The sequence below is a fragment of the Aythya ferina genome (genome assembly GCF_964211825.1).
Source record: "Aythya ferina genome assembly, chromosome: 5".
Classification (NCBI taxonomy): Eukaryota; Metazoa; Chordata; class Aves; order Anseriformes; family Anatidae; genus Aythya; species Aythya ferina.
In genome coordinates, this window is record NC_140301.1 from 39,897,903 (window position 1) to 39,917,065 (window position 19,163).

A 19,163-nucleotide genomic window follows, 5' to 3' on the forward strand; every position below is an offset into this window, starting at 1 on the left:
CTGAGTGTGTCATGTGAGAGCGTGTTGAAATCCTTACCCTGGCCAAGACATGTTATATCCACCGTGCCTCCCTTATCGGACAGAGCAGTTATCGGGTCAGTGAAGGGAACCAGATTGGCTTGACACAATCAGGCCTTAACAGATCTGCACCGACTATTTAACTACCCCGCTATCCTCTGGGGGGAGGAGGGCAATGACCTCATCACTCAGAAACCTGCTCTGTTTAGGTGGATGGGGGGGAGTAGTCTTTAATTCTGGATTCCCCCTCTCCGTCCTCAGAGCTAGTCACCAAATTTCCCCTTCCTCAGGTCCCTTAGACCTCCTTTATCCTTTCCCTCAGAGGGAACTGCTGGCTTCCCAGCGCAGGAGCATTAAGTATTTAGGGATGAGTGGCGGCAGCCCTTTAGCAATACGGTTGTGACAGCTTTACCTAATTGTCAAGCTCCTCCACCACGATATTGCATTTCCCTCCCACAGCCTGCCCCGTGCTCCTGCCCCCTCTTCCACATACTTGAATCGTCCACGCTGGCTCTGGTCACAGTGAGCATTTTTCTGATGGCTGGAACAAAGCCCGCGGCGGCCGCGCCAGCCAGCTCGGCATTGTCTGGCTTTTGTTTCCTCCCCCGATAAGGACCAGGCCTACATTCCCCATTGTTTCCTGCTAATGTATTTATGGAGCCTTTTCTTGTTGCTCTTTCTGTCCTTGCCTTGCCAGCGCTCATTTCGCACCGGAGCTGTTATTTTATCCCTCTCCGTTCCCTGGCGTGGGCTGTCACGTACCCGCACCACACTGCGAGCCTTTGGAGGGCTGCTGTGGCTGCGGGGTGCATCCCGTCAGCTCGTCCTCGTCCCACAGCCCTGCCTGGTGTGGGACAGCCCCACGGCTCGGTGCTCACTGCTAGTACCTCGCTGCTGCTGGCCTTCGGGTGCCTCTGGCCACAAGCTGTGCTGGGGGCCGCTCTGCCTGCCTGTGCTGCCGAGCAGGGCTCCTGCCCGAGCACTTTGGCACAGTTTGCAGGTTAATAAAACAAGGCCTTGTTTGTGCAGCGCGAGGTTCCTTTGTGTTCTGGTCCTGGAGGTGATAACTGGCCTCTCAGGGTCACCATCATCTGCCTCCCAGCCTTGTCAGCCCAGCAAAGGGCATTTTCCAAGGCTGGAGGCGGCCTTTCTCCCAGATCCCAGGCTGGCACGTGTCAGTGGGAAGCTGCTGGGCTGCCTGGGGGGGTGCCTGGCTGCTTAGCACGGGGAGCCCCGTACTGGGGCTCCATCCTGTACTGCTGGTGCCAAATTTGGGGATGTCACACGGGGAGCTCTGCAGATGAGCCGAACAAAGCGGTGAGCCAAAAGGGTAGGGTGCAGCGCAGCGTGATGAGGGTTGATGGGGTCACAGGGGGCAGCCTGGAGGTGCTTGGGGAGGACAGAGCAGCCTGAGGGGGCTGGCAGGGGCACGAGGAGACGCTGGGTCATGTCGTGCCGCTGCCTCACCCCCTCTTCTCCTCCTTGCAGACATCAACGAGTGCGACGAGGTGGGCGGCCCCGCGCCCCTGTGCCAGGGCGGCACCTGCGAGAACACGGAGGGCTCCTACCGCTGCCGCTGCTCGCCCGGCTACGTGGCCCTGGCCCAGCCCCACCACTGCGTGCCCCACACAGCCCAGAGCCCGGCGGCAGCGTAGCTCTAGGGGAGCGGCGGTGGGGGTGCTCCCCGCCGGCAACGCTGCTCCGGGACCCGGCGGCGCGGAGAAGGGTCCCTGGGGCTGTGGCTGCTTCCGAGCCCTTCGCCCCCTCCCCTCCAAAGCGCACAACTCCCTCGCCACCTCCCTCCTGGCTGCGCCCACCCAGGGCTGAGCTCCCGGCCTCTGTACCCCCCCTCCTCACCGCCAGCCCCCGCTTCTGCCACAGCAGAGCCCTCCCCGGCCTGGCCCCCGCTGCACCCGCCACCGTGCCACGCACCGCGGGGGCTCGCAGGACGCCTTCCCCTGCCACGCAGCCCCAGCTCCTCCCCGCACCCCGCAGAGACTGGGCTCGCCTCCCCAGGGCGAGCATCACTGCTGCACTGAGCTAGCGGCCAGCCTGCCCCGCGCCATGGGTCCTGCCCTGGGGAGGACAGCCCCGGCTCCCCAAAGCTGCTGCCCACCCCTCTCCACGTGGCACAGAGGCCGGGGGACCCCACGGGGGGCTCGCCCCAGGCGCATCCCCACCCCTGCCCGCGCTGGCTGGGGGTGAGTGGGCAGGGGGGGAGGTTCCAGCTTCGTTTTTCTGTAAAGTTGATGGTGACTTTTTTTTTTTTTTTTTAACCGAGTCTGCTGGAAACTTCTCTCATGTTGTTAAATAAAACATTTATTTTGGGCCCTGTGGCTCAAGACACTGGGGCTGGGTCAGAATCGTGCTTGTCTTCCCCCTGCCAAGGGATACCAGCGTCCCCTCGCTCCCGGCCGAGCGCAGAGCCTTGCCAGGCCAAACACTCGCTTATCTGCCCCAGCCCAGCACCAGCTGCGGGAGCCAACTCCAGCCCCCAGGGGCTCCGCTCACACCCACCTCCTTCACACACAAAGGAGCTCGCACCTCTACCTCCAGAAGACAGCACACGTCATTTTTCTTTAGCCTTTATTAAAAGGAAAGTTATAAAAAGAGGTTCGGGAGCTCCCAGCAGCTCCCGGTTGGTTGACAGTGCAAGCCATTGGTTAGAGAAAGAATCATCCCTGCAGACATTGAATGCCATTTGGCGTTGCATCCACGAAAAGGAAGTTTTCCCAGCCACAGTCCTGCTGGCCCAGGACTGCGCTGCCAGCTCAGGAAAAGCCTCCTCTTCGTCCCTCTCCTTCGGCTGTAAGGGTGGAAAACACAGGTCCCAGGAGCGTCCCGGTCACAGTGGAGCAGGAAAAGCACAGGAGGGTGGATGTAGCCAGCATTCTACAAGAGGCACTGAAGGATTACCAGGTAGCAGCTCAGACACTAGCCAGGTTCACTGCGGAGAAATTTCTTTGTGAGGACAGACAGCTCCATTGCAAACAACTGAAGTGCCTCCACAGAGAACCCGGAGGACAATGCCCTAACGCTCAGTCTCTCCTGGTGACGGCAGCAGACACTGCTCCCCCTTGAGCTGCTGTGAGAACACACCAGAGGGCTCTTAGAGGAGTAAGGGCCCTCTGCCCACAGCTGAGCTTGCAGGAACACAGTACTAGCTGCTCAGAGGCTGCAGAGCCCTGAAGGAAGCAGTAGGAAATACTTATATAAAAGAATTTGGCCTGTGTTGTCTTCTTTCTGTTTCTCCCCTCCCCAAGCCCTGCTAAGAGCAGGGCTCCTCAGCTGGTGATCTGCACTGGTATCTTCCAGCAGAACAACATCTGGTCCTGGTCGTCCACCAGCTCCCACTTCACAATCAGTTTAATCTGAAAGAGAGAAGAGGGAAGTGAGAGCATTTAGGAGACAGCAAAACAAGGACAGAGGGCAGTTTCAATTATCTGTTGAGCAAGGAAGTCCCAATAGCTCTGTGGAAAGAGGACGGAGCTGGGGCACTGCCCTGGCCACGTTAAGTAGGCCACACGCGGTGACTCCTGCAGTATCTTACAGGGAAGGAGGGTTCTGCTGGGTGACACAAGAGCCTTCCACACGCTGCACTGAGAATCACGCTCTCCGAATAAGCAGAGTGGAAACAACCTGCAGCATCCCAACCGAACTGCATCCTGCAGCTGAACACCCCAAATCTGAGAGCATTTGGCTGAGAGCAGCAGGCTCTGCGGGGAGGCTACGTATGAAACCAGCACTCAAGAGACATATTGAGGCAGCTGAAGCCACTTCTGAGCAGCTGGAGCTAGGCCGCTTCCTCCACTGGATCTTTCCCAAAACAGGAACTAGAAACAGAAGCCTGCTCGTAGCAGAATTGACACTAGGTGGCCTGAAGACTCTTCTAACCTGTTCCCTACTACCGGAGGACAAGAAATCCCTCCTAAGAGGTGGGTTGTGGGACTGCCCCAGGACAAAGGTAGCTCTGAGAAGCAGACTGGGTTCCTGCTCACTTACACTAGGGTACTCGCTCTTCACAGGGAGCTTGTTCAGGTAGCTGTAGGAGTGCCCCTTCTGAATGGGGCACTGGATCCCAGACTTGCACCCGTCAGGCTCAGGGATGGGAAAGGGTATGTCCACGTGCAGCATCTCACCGTACACCTTCGCTTTGCTGCCCTGGCTCTCAATCTCTGTAGGACACAGAAAAGCGTGAGTGTGGCACCAGAGCAGGGAAACACGTTTCTGTGTCATGGCCTTGTGTGGAGGCCACAGAGAACACACTGAGCAGTGCTCTTGCTCCTCAGCAGCTTCTCCCCACCCACAGCCCCTCTCCAGCCACCCCGGTGACCCCGCAGGGCGGCAGAGAGGCCCCCACCCGGTACTTACTGCTGGAGAAGGTGACGTTGATGCTGTAGGACGTGCCCTTGACAAGCTGGCAGGGCTGCGTGGGGCAGGGGCTCACGTTCACCTCCTGGATGCTGCCGTCTTTGGAACCTGCGAGGAGCAGCAGCGGGGTCACGGGCTGGGGCTGCACCCGCTCCCTAGGGGCTCGGGGCCGGGCCCCCTCCACCCCCGGGGCTCCCGGGGCCGGGGCTCACCGCAATCCACGAAGCGCAGGGGCTCGGCCAGGGCGGTGGCGACGAGAGGCAGCAGCAGGGCGAGAGGCGGCGGCACCATGGCGGCGGCACCGGGACCCGCACCGGGACCGGGACCGGGACCCACAGCGGGACAGGGCCGGGCAGCGGCGGCCGCGTCACATGAGCGCGGCGGGGCCGGCCCGGCCCGCCCCTGGGCCCGCCCCGGAGCACGGGGGCGGGTTGATAAAAAAGAAGCCTGGGTTTATAACAGGGCGGGCAAGGCCTTAACACAAAAAAGAAGCAGGTCCTGCCCCGTCCTTTTAGCACGTATCGTGTGTAATCGTCACGCTGGTTTTAGCAGGAGCAGCACCAAAGCTCAGATGCTGCAGGGCGAAGTGTTCAGCACAAGCCTCACACAACTCGCTCGTGTCCCTTTCTGATCCATGACGGCGCCCACCGCTTCACCAAAACGCTTCAACAAGGCTGGCCTCAGCTGTAGGCCGGCCTCATTCTGCGGCACAGCTCCCCCCAGGTTACCGCCGTCACGCGGAGCTTGTGGTGAGGCGCAGAAACTCGGAGAAAAAGAAAGTTAACAGGCAGATTCTTCCCAGCAACACTGATACCCGAGCTCTTTGCTCATGAAGTTCAAGCAACTCCATTACACGGGGAAAAAGTCTAAGGTTCCACTTTATGAGCCAGCTACACCCAACGAATGTAAGTTCCTGTAACAGCACTGCACTTGCAACCCAGTAAACAGATACACCTGCAGCAGTGAACACAGAAGTCGTATTCTTGAGAAAATACACATACAGGGACTAATCATTTTCTACTGCTCCTTTAGTCAGAACATGCTCCTTTTGCTGTAGGTCATCAAAATTCACACCAAAATGTGTCACAAGCCACTCTTGCATTCAACAGCCATGTCAGAAGTTTTAGCATCAGCTGTTTCTGAATCACTGAAACAAGTACAAGATGCCTTGAACATACACGTTGCAGAGGAGACGAGAGCAGAATAGCTGTAGAATTCAACTCACTGGCAGACCTCTAATACAGTGTGCTTAAAGAGAGCTAAAGGAGTTCCCCAAACCTAGGGGATGCAGACCTGAATAAGGAGAGGAAAATAAAGTATGATCAAACCTAAGAACAGATTACATTGAGCTATCAGCAACCACAAAACCAACAAAGTCACAGCCTAGGAAGGAATAAAATGTAGGCTGTAACTCTGGATGAGACAAAAACACCCCCTCGCCGCATAGCTGGCAGAAAGAAAAAGTAATTACTGATAATAAAAAGGTGCAAAGAAATAGCTGTTCTCCTTAGTTACACAGACTTCTACCAGCCACTCAGAACGTTTGATCCCAGCACCTGAATCACTCATCAGAGTCGTGGATTATTAATTAGACTAAATTAACTCTGACTGAGGCTAGCTCATCTCTCCCTCATTTTCTCAGCCTGCAATAAGAGTCTGACCAACATCCAGAAATGCCTTGAAGATACTTGTCACATTTCTGACACTCAACGCTGGCAAAACTGAAGGCAGCCAGAAAGAAGCTATATCAAATCCCCAAAAGGCGTTTGCAGGCACAGCACGGGGTGCATGCAATACCCAAGATAGTCCAGTACACCCTGCAGAAGAAAAGCCAGTACAGTGCGGGAAGCAGGCACCATCCTCCCCCTTTTCTCCCAAGAGTTCTTGATTCACTCCTCCACAGGTCATCTGCTTTTGGGACACCACATTGATAATAACTCAGGAAACACCCCCAATGTTTTTAAAAGCATCAAGTGTTCCACTATGCCTGATCTGAGGATTCATCAACTCTTTGCAGATAACTGGATTGATACCAGCTCCTCTGGGCCCCTGCCTGTGATGCTTTCATGGTTTTATGAGAGCATCATTAACCTCAGACTGAGAAAAAGTAAACAGTCCAAACCAGTCTTTATTTACATGTTCAGGGTGGTATAAATAAGCAAAAGCACGTGGTTACTTGAAAGCACGGGCCCCTCTCAGCCTGGCAGACACATTCACCACTAAACTGTGGGAGTGAGGCTTTTAGGATTTATATACATGAGACTTAACTACATGTTTACTACTGCAGTCACTTTACCACGCACTTGATTTCTATGCATGTGCCAAAGAAAATAATTCTACTTCCAGGAGACTGCAAGTCTCTGCGTGGAACTGCCAACTCCACGCTTAATGGACAATAACTTTGTCAAGCAGATCTCATTTTGGATTTAAGCACTTCCTTTGCCGCTGCTGGGCTGCGGGGAGGTCAGGCTGTTCTAGACGTTGCCTTTTTCCGAGCGAGATGTGTGAGAGAGCTAACAGTCACCAAGTCCCGAGGTGCACTGACTTGAAGGGATCCTGCTGGGATGACTGGTTTTCCTCTCATGCCACTGCATGACTCCCTACAAACACCACCAGGGTGGGGGAACGAGATTGCGGGCTGGAATTCCTCCAGCAGAAGCATGTGAGGAAGAACGAGATAAGACTCCTTTAACCATGAGTACATCTTTGAGGAACAGGCCAGACTACTGTCACATGTCAAATGGTTGGGCTTGAGAGAAAAATTAAGTAGGGCTGCTCAGCTTAGGGCTGCCAGGCAAGTTCAGGACTTAGTCAGGTGAGACAAGATGATTCACAATGTTCTTGGTAGAAGTTTTTAAGAGGAAAAGTGTCTTTAACAAAATTAATGTAGCCTCTTATTAAGCCCGAGTTCCTTGCTCTGACTGCGAAGAGTTAATTGAAGAGCCATTAAACACCTACACAAGTTAAAATAAGAGGCAGCAGATATGAGCAGAGGGGGCCTGGGAGATGAGAAGTGCTGGTACTAACGCAGGCTCCGTGCTCCAAGGAGGAGGTGAAACCATGGAGATTGCATCTGGGAACTGTGCCTTCGACACCAAGACCGAGATGAACGCTCGGATGTGCACAATGCTGCTGGATCCTGCTCTCACAGGAGAGCCGCGAGGAGCAGGAGGGGAGGACGAGGTGGAACTGCAGAGGCACGCAGAAACCTGAGCATGCAGATCTCTGTGTTTGCCCTGCCAGTCATAAGTGCTGATCCAAAGGAAAACAGACCTCTACAGGGACTGCTGAGCTTACTTAGATATTCTCACCTGATAAAGGAAAGCAAAACAGAAAAGGCAATATCAGGAAAAATCCTAAAAAATCCTTGAGCCCAGGCCCTGAGTTTATTCTTGTGTTTGCACAATTCCCCCTACAATGGCATCTGGATCCCTATCAGGGTCTCCGGGTACTACTCAGTGTAAATAACCCTCACAGCTAATCCCACCGCAAACACACTCTGTGGAGAAGCGCTGCATTATTTGCCAACTTATTTTTCTTTCGCGAGCTCTGCCGCTTTCGAAAGCAAAACGCCTTCACTTCAAGGACGGGCACAAGAGGCTCAGCCTCTTCCCAACCCCGAGACCGTGCTGACACAGCCACATCAAAACGTCCCCTACAGGGGAGTTCCCCCTCGCCTGGGGCAGGAGAGCCGTGGCGAAGGGCAGGCGGGGGCTGACAGGGGCAGGGCGGTCCCTCACGGCCGCCATTTCCCCCCCCCCTTTTCCGCCCCGCTGGGCGCCATGGCGGCCCGGCGGCGGAAATGGCGGGCGGGGCGCGGGGCGGGCGGGAGGAGGAGGCAAGATGGCGGCGCCGGGGGCGCTGAGGCGCTGCTGGAGGCTGGCGCTGGGCTGCCGGGCCAGGTACCGGCCCCGCGGTGGTGGTGGTGGGGTGTTGGGCTCGGAGCGTCGCCGCCCGGTGCTGGGAGCCGGCGCTGAGGCTTGCCCTTTTCTCCCCGAGGCAGCTGGCGTCCCGCACCGCCGCTCCGAGGACGGGCGCTGCGCTGGGCATCGTCCTCCTCGCAGCCGGGCCCGACGGAGGGCGAGGGGCAGGTGTACCTCAGCCAGAGCTGCGTGAAGGTAGGGCCCCGACAGGGCTTGCCAAAGCGCCCCGCCTGCTCTAGGCACGGTTGGAGTGCTCATCTGTGTGTTTGGATCCTCCGTCGTGGTTGTGTGCCTGTGTTTGCCTGTTGCAGAGGCTGCTGGAGATCGCGGAGGGCTCCGAGTTCCTCAGGCTGCAGGTGGAAGGAGGCGGCTGCTCCGGGTTCCAGTACAAGTTCTCCCTGGACACAGTTGTCAATCCCGATGACAGGCAAGGACAAACGGGGGTGGTGGGGGTCAGCACCCCTGTGCTTTGCAGGGGTGACAAGAAAGGTGTGTGCGATGTGGTACCCTGACCTGAAGGAAAAACGCCTGTGAATTCAGGAAGGTGCTCAGACTGCTTCTCTGTCAGCTCTGCGGCACAATTAATGCTTGATTACGTTGCTTTTCTGCAGGGTGTTTGAACAAGGTGGCGCCCGTGTGGTTGTGGATGTGGACAGCCTGGCCTTTGTGAAAGGCTCCATGGTGGACTTCAGCCAGGAGCTGATTCGCAGCTCCTTCCAGGTGGTGAGCAACCCCCAGGCAGAGAAGGGGTGCTCCTGTGGGACCTCCTTCTCTGTCAAATTCTGACGGGACTTCTTGTGGATGAACACTGTCTGCAGGCATTTTCTGGCAGTCTCCAGAGGGTTTTTGCTCACTCTTTTCCCAGCTGTTCCTTCTCATCTCCCTTACTCTGTAATACAGCAGTTACAGATGGCTCCAGCTGTGTGTGTGTCTGAACTGAGCCTGTCTCCAAGACTTGTTGGCCTCCCCTTTAGAAACATGAAGTAGCCGTGAGCACGCACAAAGGAGCATCTTCAGGAGCATCTTCAGCACCTTGTGAACCACCTGCCAGGTGGTGCTGACTCACCTGCCTTGTCCTGAATGTGGAACCACTCGTCTCTGCCAAGAGAAGGCTGTATGCATGTGTGCTTATTGAAAGTTCTTACAAAAAAAAAAAAAAATCATTTGAGTTTTTTTGGTATTACTTGTGTATTTCTAGTGGGTAGAATCTGGATTCATTCCAGCATCTGCTGCTTATTCATTGTTTTTCAGCTGAATTGGGCTGTCACCTACCACTGTTGCTGGCTGTCCGCCCTCCAACATTCAGTGGGCTTTTGCAGACCCTTTGCTTTCCTTTTGCCTAGCAGACCTGTCTCAGTCCCAGGAATCTACAGTGGTGCTGTCAGTCCCTAGGACTGAAGTTTTGCCTTGTTCAGAGTAAGTGACACTAAAAGATTGAGGTGGCAAGAATTAATAGCTTATTTCTTTTATTAAAAAAGTAAAGAAAAAAGGTGGTGTGTGTGTGTGTATATAAATGAAGTACGTAGCTCTCCATGCCTCAGTGCTATTGTAGGCTGTTCCTACACCTGACTTGGAATTTTAGGTCATAACAAAGTGTCAGGTGTCATAGTATGTTCATTGCCTTCTCAGCAGGAAGGGCAGTCTAGGTGACGCAGGTAGAGGAGGTTCTAAAGTATTGTTTAAGGGTCCTCAAGTCAGTTTGACTAAGTTGTCAGAGAAAAACTTGCTTCACCATTTAATCTGCCTGTCTGCCTGGTCTTACGAAAAGAATGAAATATCTCCTTTCCTTTATGAAACTCCAATAAAAATGGGAAATCTAGAGGTTTCCAGAATAACGTCCTTTTGATTACTTGTTTTCTGTAGCTTTTTATCTGCCACTAGATGTCTTTTAAATCACAGTGATTCATCTGCTTCTGTGTGAAAGGAGAGATAGAGAAACTATTTTTGTTCCCTCTCTTATGTTTTATCTGATCAGAACCAAATTGTCGAAGGCTTGATTCTTTCACGTGAGTCAGGGAGCGCTGCGTGACTTTGGTTTCAAGGAAGCTGTTTGTGGCAAACCATGAACTTTTTGAGGCTCTGTGCCGCAGGTATTTTTGTGGTTGTTGTTGAACTTAACAGATTCCTTCCTAAGCTAGTCAGCAGTGCGTACATATGCTACACGTCTGCCTACTGATTTCTAGTGCTCAGTTTATAGCCAGACAGTGTTAGCTTCGTCTGTAAATGTTACTGGAGTTCATTTGTGATCTGCTGCAGCTTTGTCATTTGAATGCGGTTGGGCTTTGGAGCAGCAGTTCCTTTGGTTTAGCCTTTTTGACTTCTGTTTCTTGAAATCAACAAGACTATGTTCTATGTAGTTGTGTCCCCAGCAGAGAGAGATGGATGTAGCACTGTCCCGGTTTGTAACAGGGAGTAAAAAGATGTGGTTAAAAGATTTGTCTAAACCTCTGCAGGATGTCCGGGCCCTACCCTTAAGCTCCCAAATCTTGAGTGGGATGTTTGCCCGAAATGCCTTTGAAAGAAACTATAAGACCTAAAGGCTTCTGTAGGAAGAATACGTTAAATAAACTTAATTTCTTTGAGGTGGGGTAATGAGCAATGAAAGATGGCAGGAGGCATTGCTTTCTGAACCAGAGAGTATGTTATCTAGTTCTTGATATGTTTCATACAATTTGACCTTGGTCAAGTATCTTTTGGCATTTTTGTTGTGGGAAATGTAAGTGCAGTAGTACTGAAGGGAAGGAAGCAAACCAGGAAATAGCAAGGCTTTTTTTTTTTTTTTTTTTTTTTTCCTAAATGAAAACCTGTCTTTAGCTCCTGTGTCTTGGGTTATTGTTCTTACAAAATGTGACTGTGCTGTCTCTGCTGAACCTAACCAAGTGCCACTTGCCTTTACTCACTCCTGCTGCTGAAGTAAATCAAATAAGTGCTGTCCACATGGAGTGCCACCACTTTAAGGTAACTTGCCACCTCCCCCCTCCTGGGGACTGTACAGAGGATGAGGCTTTTTTTCCACACCAGTGTCAACCAGCAGCTTGTCACTGGGCTCACTGGAAGCTTGTCTGCCTGCGGTTCTGGCAGTACTGCTCGAACTGCACTAGGTGGACCCCTTACTCCTTGGGATTCACTGTACTGGGCATGTACAGATATTTAGACTTGCATCTGGAGTGAGGTGAGGTGTGCTCCTTGCAGGACTGAGGCAAGAGCATAAGCTTCTTTGCCTGGAGGCAGTCTGGAGCTGAGTTCTAGCTCTGCGGCGGTGTCGTCTTTAGATCAGAGAAACTGCTAGGAGCTGGAAAGGTTCCAGCTCTACAGTACGCTGCTCCTTGGCCTCCAGCTTCCTGTAAGTAGCTATAACCTACTGGCCAAAACTACTAGTCTTCCAGTTCCCAATAGGGAATGGATGCAAAGGGCTGTCTGTTGTCTCCAGAACCCCACTGGCTCTAAAAAAAGCATGTCACTACATCCGAAATTGGAAACTTTGAAACTTCTGTCTACGTGAAGAAAGTCAGCAAAGGGGGGGTGGATGTGCCACTGTTGAATTTTGGCTGTGTAGGCAGAAAAGACTGGATTTTCCCCTGAAAGGGGGAAACAAACTGCTGCGGTTTATACACTGAATAATAGCCTTAGAGGGCAAAGTTGTCACCACACTATAGGCTGTGGGTAAAGACCCGTGACCTTTTTTAAAGAAAAAGATGGAAGCAGAGGTTTATAAGAGGAATTCATTTCTGACTGGGCAGTGACTTGCACTGAAACCCTGAGAATGGGGCAGGAGTATGGAGCTGGAGATTCTGCCTTTGCTTCACTGCAAGTGAGAAACCGCAGTGGAAAATCTTTCTCTGCTCCCACATGAAGGATTCTCTCAGTTCACCCACCTGACAAGGAATGAATGATCAAGAAAGATATTTATGGAAACCTGTGTTAAGATAAAACTTCGAGGGAAAGGGCACAATCATCAGTGTCACTGACAGGTGGGTAGGGGAAGGTGGAATAGAAATTCTCGCTTTGGTCAGGGCGTGTTGGAGCTCTGCAGGGACTTGTTGGTAGATGACCAGCACATCCTCAGCCTGTTTAAGAGCAGCATTCCAGCTCTGTTCTTAAAACTAGGTAGCTACTGCCACTTATAAACCATGGGTAACCTGTCCCTCTTCCAGGCTTCCAGGAAGCAGTACAGAAATAGCTGACCTTTGTCATGCTCCTTTTCTTGTGGGTTAGGGTTGTGTGTGAGAAGGCCATGTTCACCTTGGGTGGACTTCTCTGTGGTACTACTTGCTAAAAAGAGCATTTGGGGTGGGTGGCTCTGCAGCCCGTACCCTCCCGATGACACCCAGTTGGGCTTCTGCCTCCCCCACGCAGTAGTATAATTTCCTGCTTTCTTAGGGCTTGCCTGAATCCAGTACCTGGGGGAGGAATCACTAAATGGTGGAGGAGGCAATAATAGGAAAGCAAAAGTGCATGAAAGAAGGCTTCTCTTGTCCGTGTCCCACACTGTGAAGACAACTGCTTTTGCATCACAACTCCCTTCAGCCTTGCAAGCGTTTTGAACATCTGCTAGCAGCGGGAAGTAAAAACCAAAGTGGTAGAAACCCCACTATTAAATCCCACCCTTAGCTGGGGCTGGCCAGAGGAGCTCACTGAATTCAGAGCAAGCAATTTGTACTTTTAGGACGAGCTGCTACAACACACGCTCGAAGCCTGACCTGCGTGCGGTTCCTCCCACAAATGCAGCAGTTGGGTTCGTTAGCAGTGTGGGAGAGGATCTGCACCATTTTGATGCTTCATCCTCTTTGCCTGCTCTTTCATGCATGCCAACGTGAGCTCTCGCCCAGCGTGCACCATCCTCCTCTGGAACAGGCCGTGGCTGCCGGCGAGATTGGCAGCAGAGGAAGGGATAACTTTGCATAATGGTTTGTTTGATACGACTGTCAGCCAGCGTGGAGAGAGAACCATGATTCAAGGAGACAGAGCTTTGGCAAGAATAAAGTGCAGCCACCTGTATCACATCAAAGTCTTCCATTTGGGTAATCTTTTTTATTGCTTTTTTTTTTTTTTTTTTCCTTTTGAAGAGGACGAATCCTTGAATCAAGCACTATTAGGGGCTAGGCACAGGATTAATGGTGCAGTTTAGATCTTGGTAGGTTCTCAGAGGTGAGTTTGCTCTACGTAGCCTCCAGGGTTAGAGTGCAAGTGGCTTTTTTTTTTTTTTAATATCCCAAAAGGAAACAACTCATGGGTCGTGGACCTGGGGTGGGCCGTGGACGGACGAGCCGTGATGAGGCAGCTGAAGCTGGGCACGGCGGCGATTCCTGGCTCTGCGGGGAGCAGTTTGTGCGCAGGGCTTCCTGCCGCTGGCCTTCCCAGCGCTCACGCGGCTCTTAATATTTCCTGCTTGAGCAATAAGAGTTTATGGCCCTAGTCTTTGTGGTTGATTAGAGCCCAAGTTTGTGCCCCTGTTTTAATCAGTGCTCATTTACCTTTGGCATCCTTCGGAGGCACAGAATGGTATGTCTTTCGGTCGCCATGGAAACAGCGAGACTAAATGCACATTTCCATGGCAACCTGCCATTATCTCCAGCTCTATCTGTGGGTCTCATTTTCTGACCATGGGGGTGGGGTGGTGAAAGTGGAGCTTCATCTCTTTAAAAAAAAAAAAAAAATCAATTAAAAATTAAAAACTGTGCAACCACCGCAGGCCCCTCTCCCCCTCTGTCCCGGGCCTGGGGCCTGAGGCACCCGGCTGTGGGGAGAGGCCCGTGGTGGCTGCCGCCATGCCGTGCGCTGGGGCTCCAAGGTGCTGGCTTCAGCTCCCTTCTCCCCTTCACCCTTCTAAAAATAGGGACGTTTAGAAGGATTTGATGACAGCACTCCCACACTTCTCAGGGCTCTTTGTTTCCTCAGTGAGCGCTCCCAGAACAGGCCCTTGAAGTTAATTGAACTTTCCAGCGGGCTCCAAAGGTCGGCGTGTTCCAGCTCCTCCTGGTCCGAAGGGCTGAGGGTTAATGACAAAGACTTCTCCTCAGAGTCTCAGACCTTATCTTCTCGAACTGGAGGCGCCAGGGAACACGACCTTGACCTCAGGAGCAAGCGACCTTCTTGCAAGGAGGCAGCATGGCCTGCTCCAGGAGGCTGTGACCATCAGAGAGCTGGGCATCAAAGGCAAGGCTGATTGCCTTTGTGTGCGACTCGGAGGGTGCAAGGCAGAGAAAACAGGTGTCTGCTGTCTGATGGGACTTGCCAGCCCCCTGCCAGACAAGCTCTTGGCCCCTGCTAACATCTATGCCCCCCCCCCCAAGCTACTGAGTCAAAAAAAAAGAAGAGAATTTGCTGTACTTTGAGAAATTGCATACAGCTGTTCCTTAAGCCTGTGTTCATTATTCTTGTTCTAGCTGGCTTGACCTTTAGCTAATTCCTCTTATTCATGGTCTAATCTTGGTTACTGAGGGAAAAAGCTCGTGTCTTGCCCTGTTCTAGCCTGATGCAATTGAGTCATCCATGGACGGGATGTGTAGAGCTCTCCTTCCGTGTCTGCCCCACTGGTCCTTCACAGATGCTGAAGCAGAGGATGACAGAGTTCTGTCTGCCCAGGAGTTAGCACAGTGGTCCACAGGGCAGGTGAGGCGAGGGCTCCTCAAGCACAGTCCTTTTCCTTGCTACAGTCTGCCAAAGTGCTGTTCTCGTGTGTCAGAGCTCTCACGGTCAGCCAGGTTTGTGGTGGCTCATCAAGGGGAGAGCAGACAGCATTGCTGAACGTGCAGGATTTCACCCCAGAAGAATTACTACCCAACACGCTCCCAGGGTTTGGATGGGAGCTCTTTCTTGGGAGACATGGACAACGGTCCCTGAGCCATGGGCATCTCCCTGAAGCAAGGAGCTGAGGGCAGCGTTCCTGCACTCCAGAGGCTTTTGCAGCTTGCACTGGGAAAGCCTGCATGGTTCACAGGAGGATGTGCTCCCGCTGCCAGGCAGTGCAGGCTGGGCTCTGCGAGGTGCTGCAGTGGAGGGTATGGAGGAAGGCTTTTGCTGCACAAACTCAGAGTTTGTGCACAGCAAGCTCATGAGCAAGGATGGCCATGCCCTGGCCAGCTCTTCCCGGCAGCCCATGTTGCAAGCTTCTCCTGGCTCTCTGCATACCCACGCATGCCTGCTGGAAACTTCAGGCCTGGTAGATTCATGTTAAATATAGAAACTTTTCACTCAGGGGCAGGGAAGAGCTAATAGCATGTGGTAAAGGGAATGACTTTGGTGACAGGGGTGGAAATAACGGGAAGATGCTATTGTTAGCAGAGCTTTATCTGCTAGCACTTGCACAAGCTTTGTGGGGAGCAGTGGAACTGTGTGGCAGATCCCTCGGCCCATTCATAAAGCGCTTCCCCTGCTGCTGCCGCCCTATGTTCCCAGATAACAGGCACAGGCCAGAAATAGGACGGCCGTGGTGAAAGAAGTTACTTAATCCTCTTCGAGCCAAGCAAAAACGTGTCACTGAAAAGCCAATTCACAGGGCAGAGCTGAATTACATGGGAGAAAATTGTGTCTGCAAATCAAAGCGAACTCCAGCACAGTGAGAGAGCGAAGAGAAAATGGACCTGGTATGGGAGAAGGGTGAATAGCCCAGAGAAGAGCAGGGCTGAAAAGATCCAGCCTTGGAGCGGAGCAACAGGGTCAGGAGATCAAGCGGATGAGGGCTGTGAGAAACCATTGGCTTTCTGAAGCAGCAAGGAGGTGGAACAGTGGGGAGGGAAATGGGAAAGGACACAGCTTGGCAGGCATGTGTCCTGTTCTTCTTTCCCCAAAGCAGACAGCCCCATGGGCAGGAGATGATCACTGAGCCTCCCCTAGCTCCAGTGCAGGAGAACAAATTTGTGAACAGTAGTGGCTGTCAGAAGGTGCAAGGCACTTAAAGCTGCCCAAGACCTCTGCTACCAGAGGTCTCCACCTTCTACAGCTCTCCAGGCACTGCAGGACCAGCTGCCCATGACCCTACAAGCTTCTCTGGCCTGGAGGAAGGTGACAGTATCCTCCCAGGGATGCTGATTTGTGTTGCTTCCTTTGGAGTCTGCACTCCCTCTGCTCCCTCCCCTCCCACTCCCACTTTCCAGATGCACTTGATTTTTACATCCTTGTTCTTTTCCTCACAGGAATGAGTTTTGGTGTGTATCGGTTGCGTGAGAGCAAATTGATGGAGCCGGCTGCCGAGCAAAGCAGCTGGAATCTTTCTTAGGAGAGCCGCAGTCGTTAATTACAGGAGCCTAACTAAGCCCCGTCTCGAGCAAGGAGCATTTTCTAGGTCTCCCTCCATCCTTCTGTAATTGCCTGCGTGAGTTGTCACAGCCCAGCCAGGACTCTGGGAGGACTCAAAGCGACACCCACCTGTTTTATGCCACCACCTGAACAAAACCTGAGTCCTGGTGAGCAGCTCCCTCTCTGCATCCCTCACCTCCTGAGCTGGTAAATGGCACCGCAGCCAGGGCTGCAGGCAGCATACGTCCATCTCGTGGGCTCCTGCACCTTTCCTGCCCCAGCTGGACAGAGCTGGTGACTCTGGAAAGGATTTTTCTTTATGAATTTACCCCAGAGGAAACAGAGTTGGGGAGAAGCTGGAGGAAGCACTCAGGCATCCTTAAAAGCCCAATGCTCCCTGTGTGTGTGCCTCTCTGATGTGTTCCTGGCTGACAACCCCGGTATTTGCCGTGCTGTTGCCCCATTTCAGAGCGTGCCCACACAGAGAGCCTCGTTTTAGTATCTCTGGCTTGCTCACAGCCTTTGCTCACACCACTTCATGACCTGCAGTAGGGAGATAAGAGCACGTCCTGTGGCAGGAGCCTTCCTCCCTTCGCAAGGGAGAGAGACCGCGAGGAGAGGGCTGTGGACACAGCTCAGGCAGACAAAACTGATTTGGTCTCTGCAGAAGAAAAGTTGCACGTGTTTTCCTCAAATGTCTGTGGAGCTGCCAGGAGGTGTGCGAGCCTAGCCAAGGGAGGCAGCAGCAGCAGCAGCTGGTTTCAGTGCCCCAGAGGGATGCTCCTGGACTTTTGCTGGGGTTGGATAGGAGGAGGAGGGATGGGGGCACCGGGTCTCTAATTAGGGGACTTTCTCCCTCTGGCTGCCTTTCAATTTGCAGTGCTTGTGGGGGGAAAGCAGAGCCTGTGCCTGGTGAGAGCGGTTCACCTGTGCTGGGACCCCTCTCAAAAGCTGCTAAACATTAAAAAAAAATAAAAATCTGTGAGCGCTTTGATAGTCCTCACAAGAAAGTGAAACAGAAGAGCCTTTGAGCTGCACGTAGGAAGAAAAAACCTCTGTGCATTGCTGGGGGAAGAAAGGCTGGAGGAGCCGAAATCTGGCAACAGTCCCCAGCTGGCGAGGGAGGTGCTTTTCTGCCTGGAGCTCTTGTCACAGCTGATGCAGAGAGAGAGGAAAAGCACAGGACGGACGGGAGGCAGCAACCAGCACCTCCGAACCACCCGGGATGGGGAGGGCGAGCCAGGAGCCAGCGCTCACCCTCCGCCTCCTCACAGCGGCTCGGCTCTGGGCTCAGCCCCGCAGAGGCACCCCTGTCACCACATCACCCCCTTCCCGCTGCCGGGGAGCAGTGGGTGCCCCTTCCCCGCATCCCCCAGGTTTCCATAGCAATCGGTGTCAGCCGTGCGGGGAAGCCGATGGAGGGAAACGAGGGTTTCTCCCCATCCTGCGCTGCTGTGGGGTGGGAATAGGGGTGGGAGGATGCTGCAGCTCAGCCTCAGCCAGGCCAGGGCACGAGGAGGGGTTTGTACCCCACGTGGAAGGTTTTGGGGACCCACATGCGAGCTGTGCCCTGCTTGGGGCAGAGCTGGTGCCGGCCCTGGTTGTCCTCTCCTGCAGCTCTTTCCCCCGCGGTCTGCTCCATTTTTCCTTCCTTGGTGCTTTTCCAACCAGTGAAGTCAGAAACTAATCTCTGCTTTTAATGGAAAACAAGGTGTGGGGGCAGGAGGAGTGCACGCAGCCTCGAAGGCAGCTTTTGTATTCCCCGGGTGGCGGGCTGGGGCACCGGAGCAAGCTCTCAGGGAGGGAGAGGGCTCAGGCAACCCACAGAAACGTGGGCATCCGAGCCAGTGCCCCAGCACGAAGTGAGGGGGAGGTTTGGGGGGGCTCAGCACTATGGGGAGAGTGGGTTTCATCATTTGCTCACCGGCCCTAGCCCTCCACCACAGGGGGAAGGTGCAGAGCTTCTCATTTGAAGCAAATGGAAAAACAATGGAGGTTTTCACAAAATAAAGGGGTCAGTGCATACCATAAAACATTCCACATGATTTTGCAGTTTAAAACAAAAAACAAAACAAAACAAAACAAAACAAAAAAAAACTTTAGAAACTTAAAAACCAGGTCAGCTTTGAGATGGATCTGTCGTCTTGAAACAAAGCCAGGATGGTTCATTTAGCAAATGTCTAAACAAAATGTTTTGACATTTCTCAGGGACAAATTATCCGGTACATTTTCAGACAAAACTTGTTAGCAAACGTGACTGAAAAGTTTGGAGCCCTAAAAAAAACCGTGTGCTGGGGCAGGTATGCCATTTGCCAAGCATTTTGCACGCTGCTGGGCAGAAGCCAGGTGCCCCAGGGCACGAGGGTGCCTGGAGAGGTGCCTGGGGGTGCCCGGGGATGTGGGCTGGGCTCCAGCCTCAGCTCTGCTGCAGGGGAAAGCTGAGCCCCTGATCATTTTCAGCGTACAATGGTGGGGAAAGGAACTATAAATAAGACAGAGCAGCCCTTAAATAGGTTGTGAAAGAGAAACGCGGAGGTTTTTGACACGATCAAGGCCCTGAAAGGGGAGAGAAATGGGAAGGCACGGGCACGGGAAGCTGCCTCCCTGCCTGCC

The 19,163-nt window shown here is 53.1% G+C and overlaps 3 protein-coding genes across 4 annotated transcripts in view; 2 read left to right on the forward strand and 1 right to left on the reverse strand.

The window, feature by feature from the left end:
- Positions 1-2,367, forward strand: part of LTBP2 (latent transforming growth factor beta binding protein 2) — a 57,201-nt gene extending 54,834 nt beyond the window's left edge. For both annotated transcript variants that reach the window (XM_084519614.1, XM_084519615.1), the window contains exon 35: positions 1,507-2,367. In XM_084519614.1, the coding sequence (XP_084375740.1) occupies positions 1,507-1,673 (167 nt within the window). In that variant the 3' untranslated portion in view covers positions 1,674-2,367. The remainder of the gene's footprint in view (positions 1-1,506) is intronic.
- A 223-nt stretch (positions 2,368-2,590) lies between these two features.
- Positions 2,591-4,787, reverse strand: NPC2 (NPC intracellular cholesterol transporter 2). Its single transcript, XM_084519621.1, has 4 exons — positions 4,602-4,787; positions 4,390-4,497; positions 4,021-4,193; positions 2,591-3,389 (listed from the first exon to the last, which is right to left on the reverse strand). Exons 1-4 carry the CDS (start codon positions 4,678-4,680, stop codon positions 3,303-3,305), a joined length of 447 nt encoding a protein of 148 aa, XP_084375747.1. The 5' UTR covers positions 4,681-4,787; the 3' UTR covers positions 2,591-3,302.
- A 1,489-nt stretch (positions 4,788-6,276) lies between these two features.
- ISCA2 (iron-sulfur cluster assembly 2) lies at positions 6,277-9,490 on the forward strand. The gene is made up of 4 exons (XM_084519620.1): positions 6,277-8,291; positions 8,393-8,507; positions 8,624-8,739; positions 8,924-9,490. The coding sequence occupies exons 1-4, from the start codon at positions 8,233-8,235 to the stop codon at positions 9,096-9,098; spliced, it is 465 nt and encodes a 154-aa protein (XP_084375746.1). The 5' UTR covers positions 6,277-8,232; the 3' UTR covers positions 9,099-9,490.
- Positions 9,491-19,163: the final 9,673 nt, after the last annotated feature.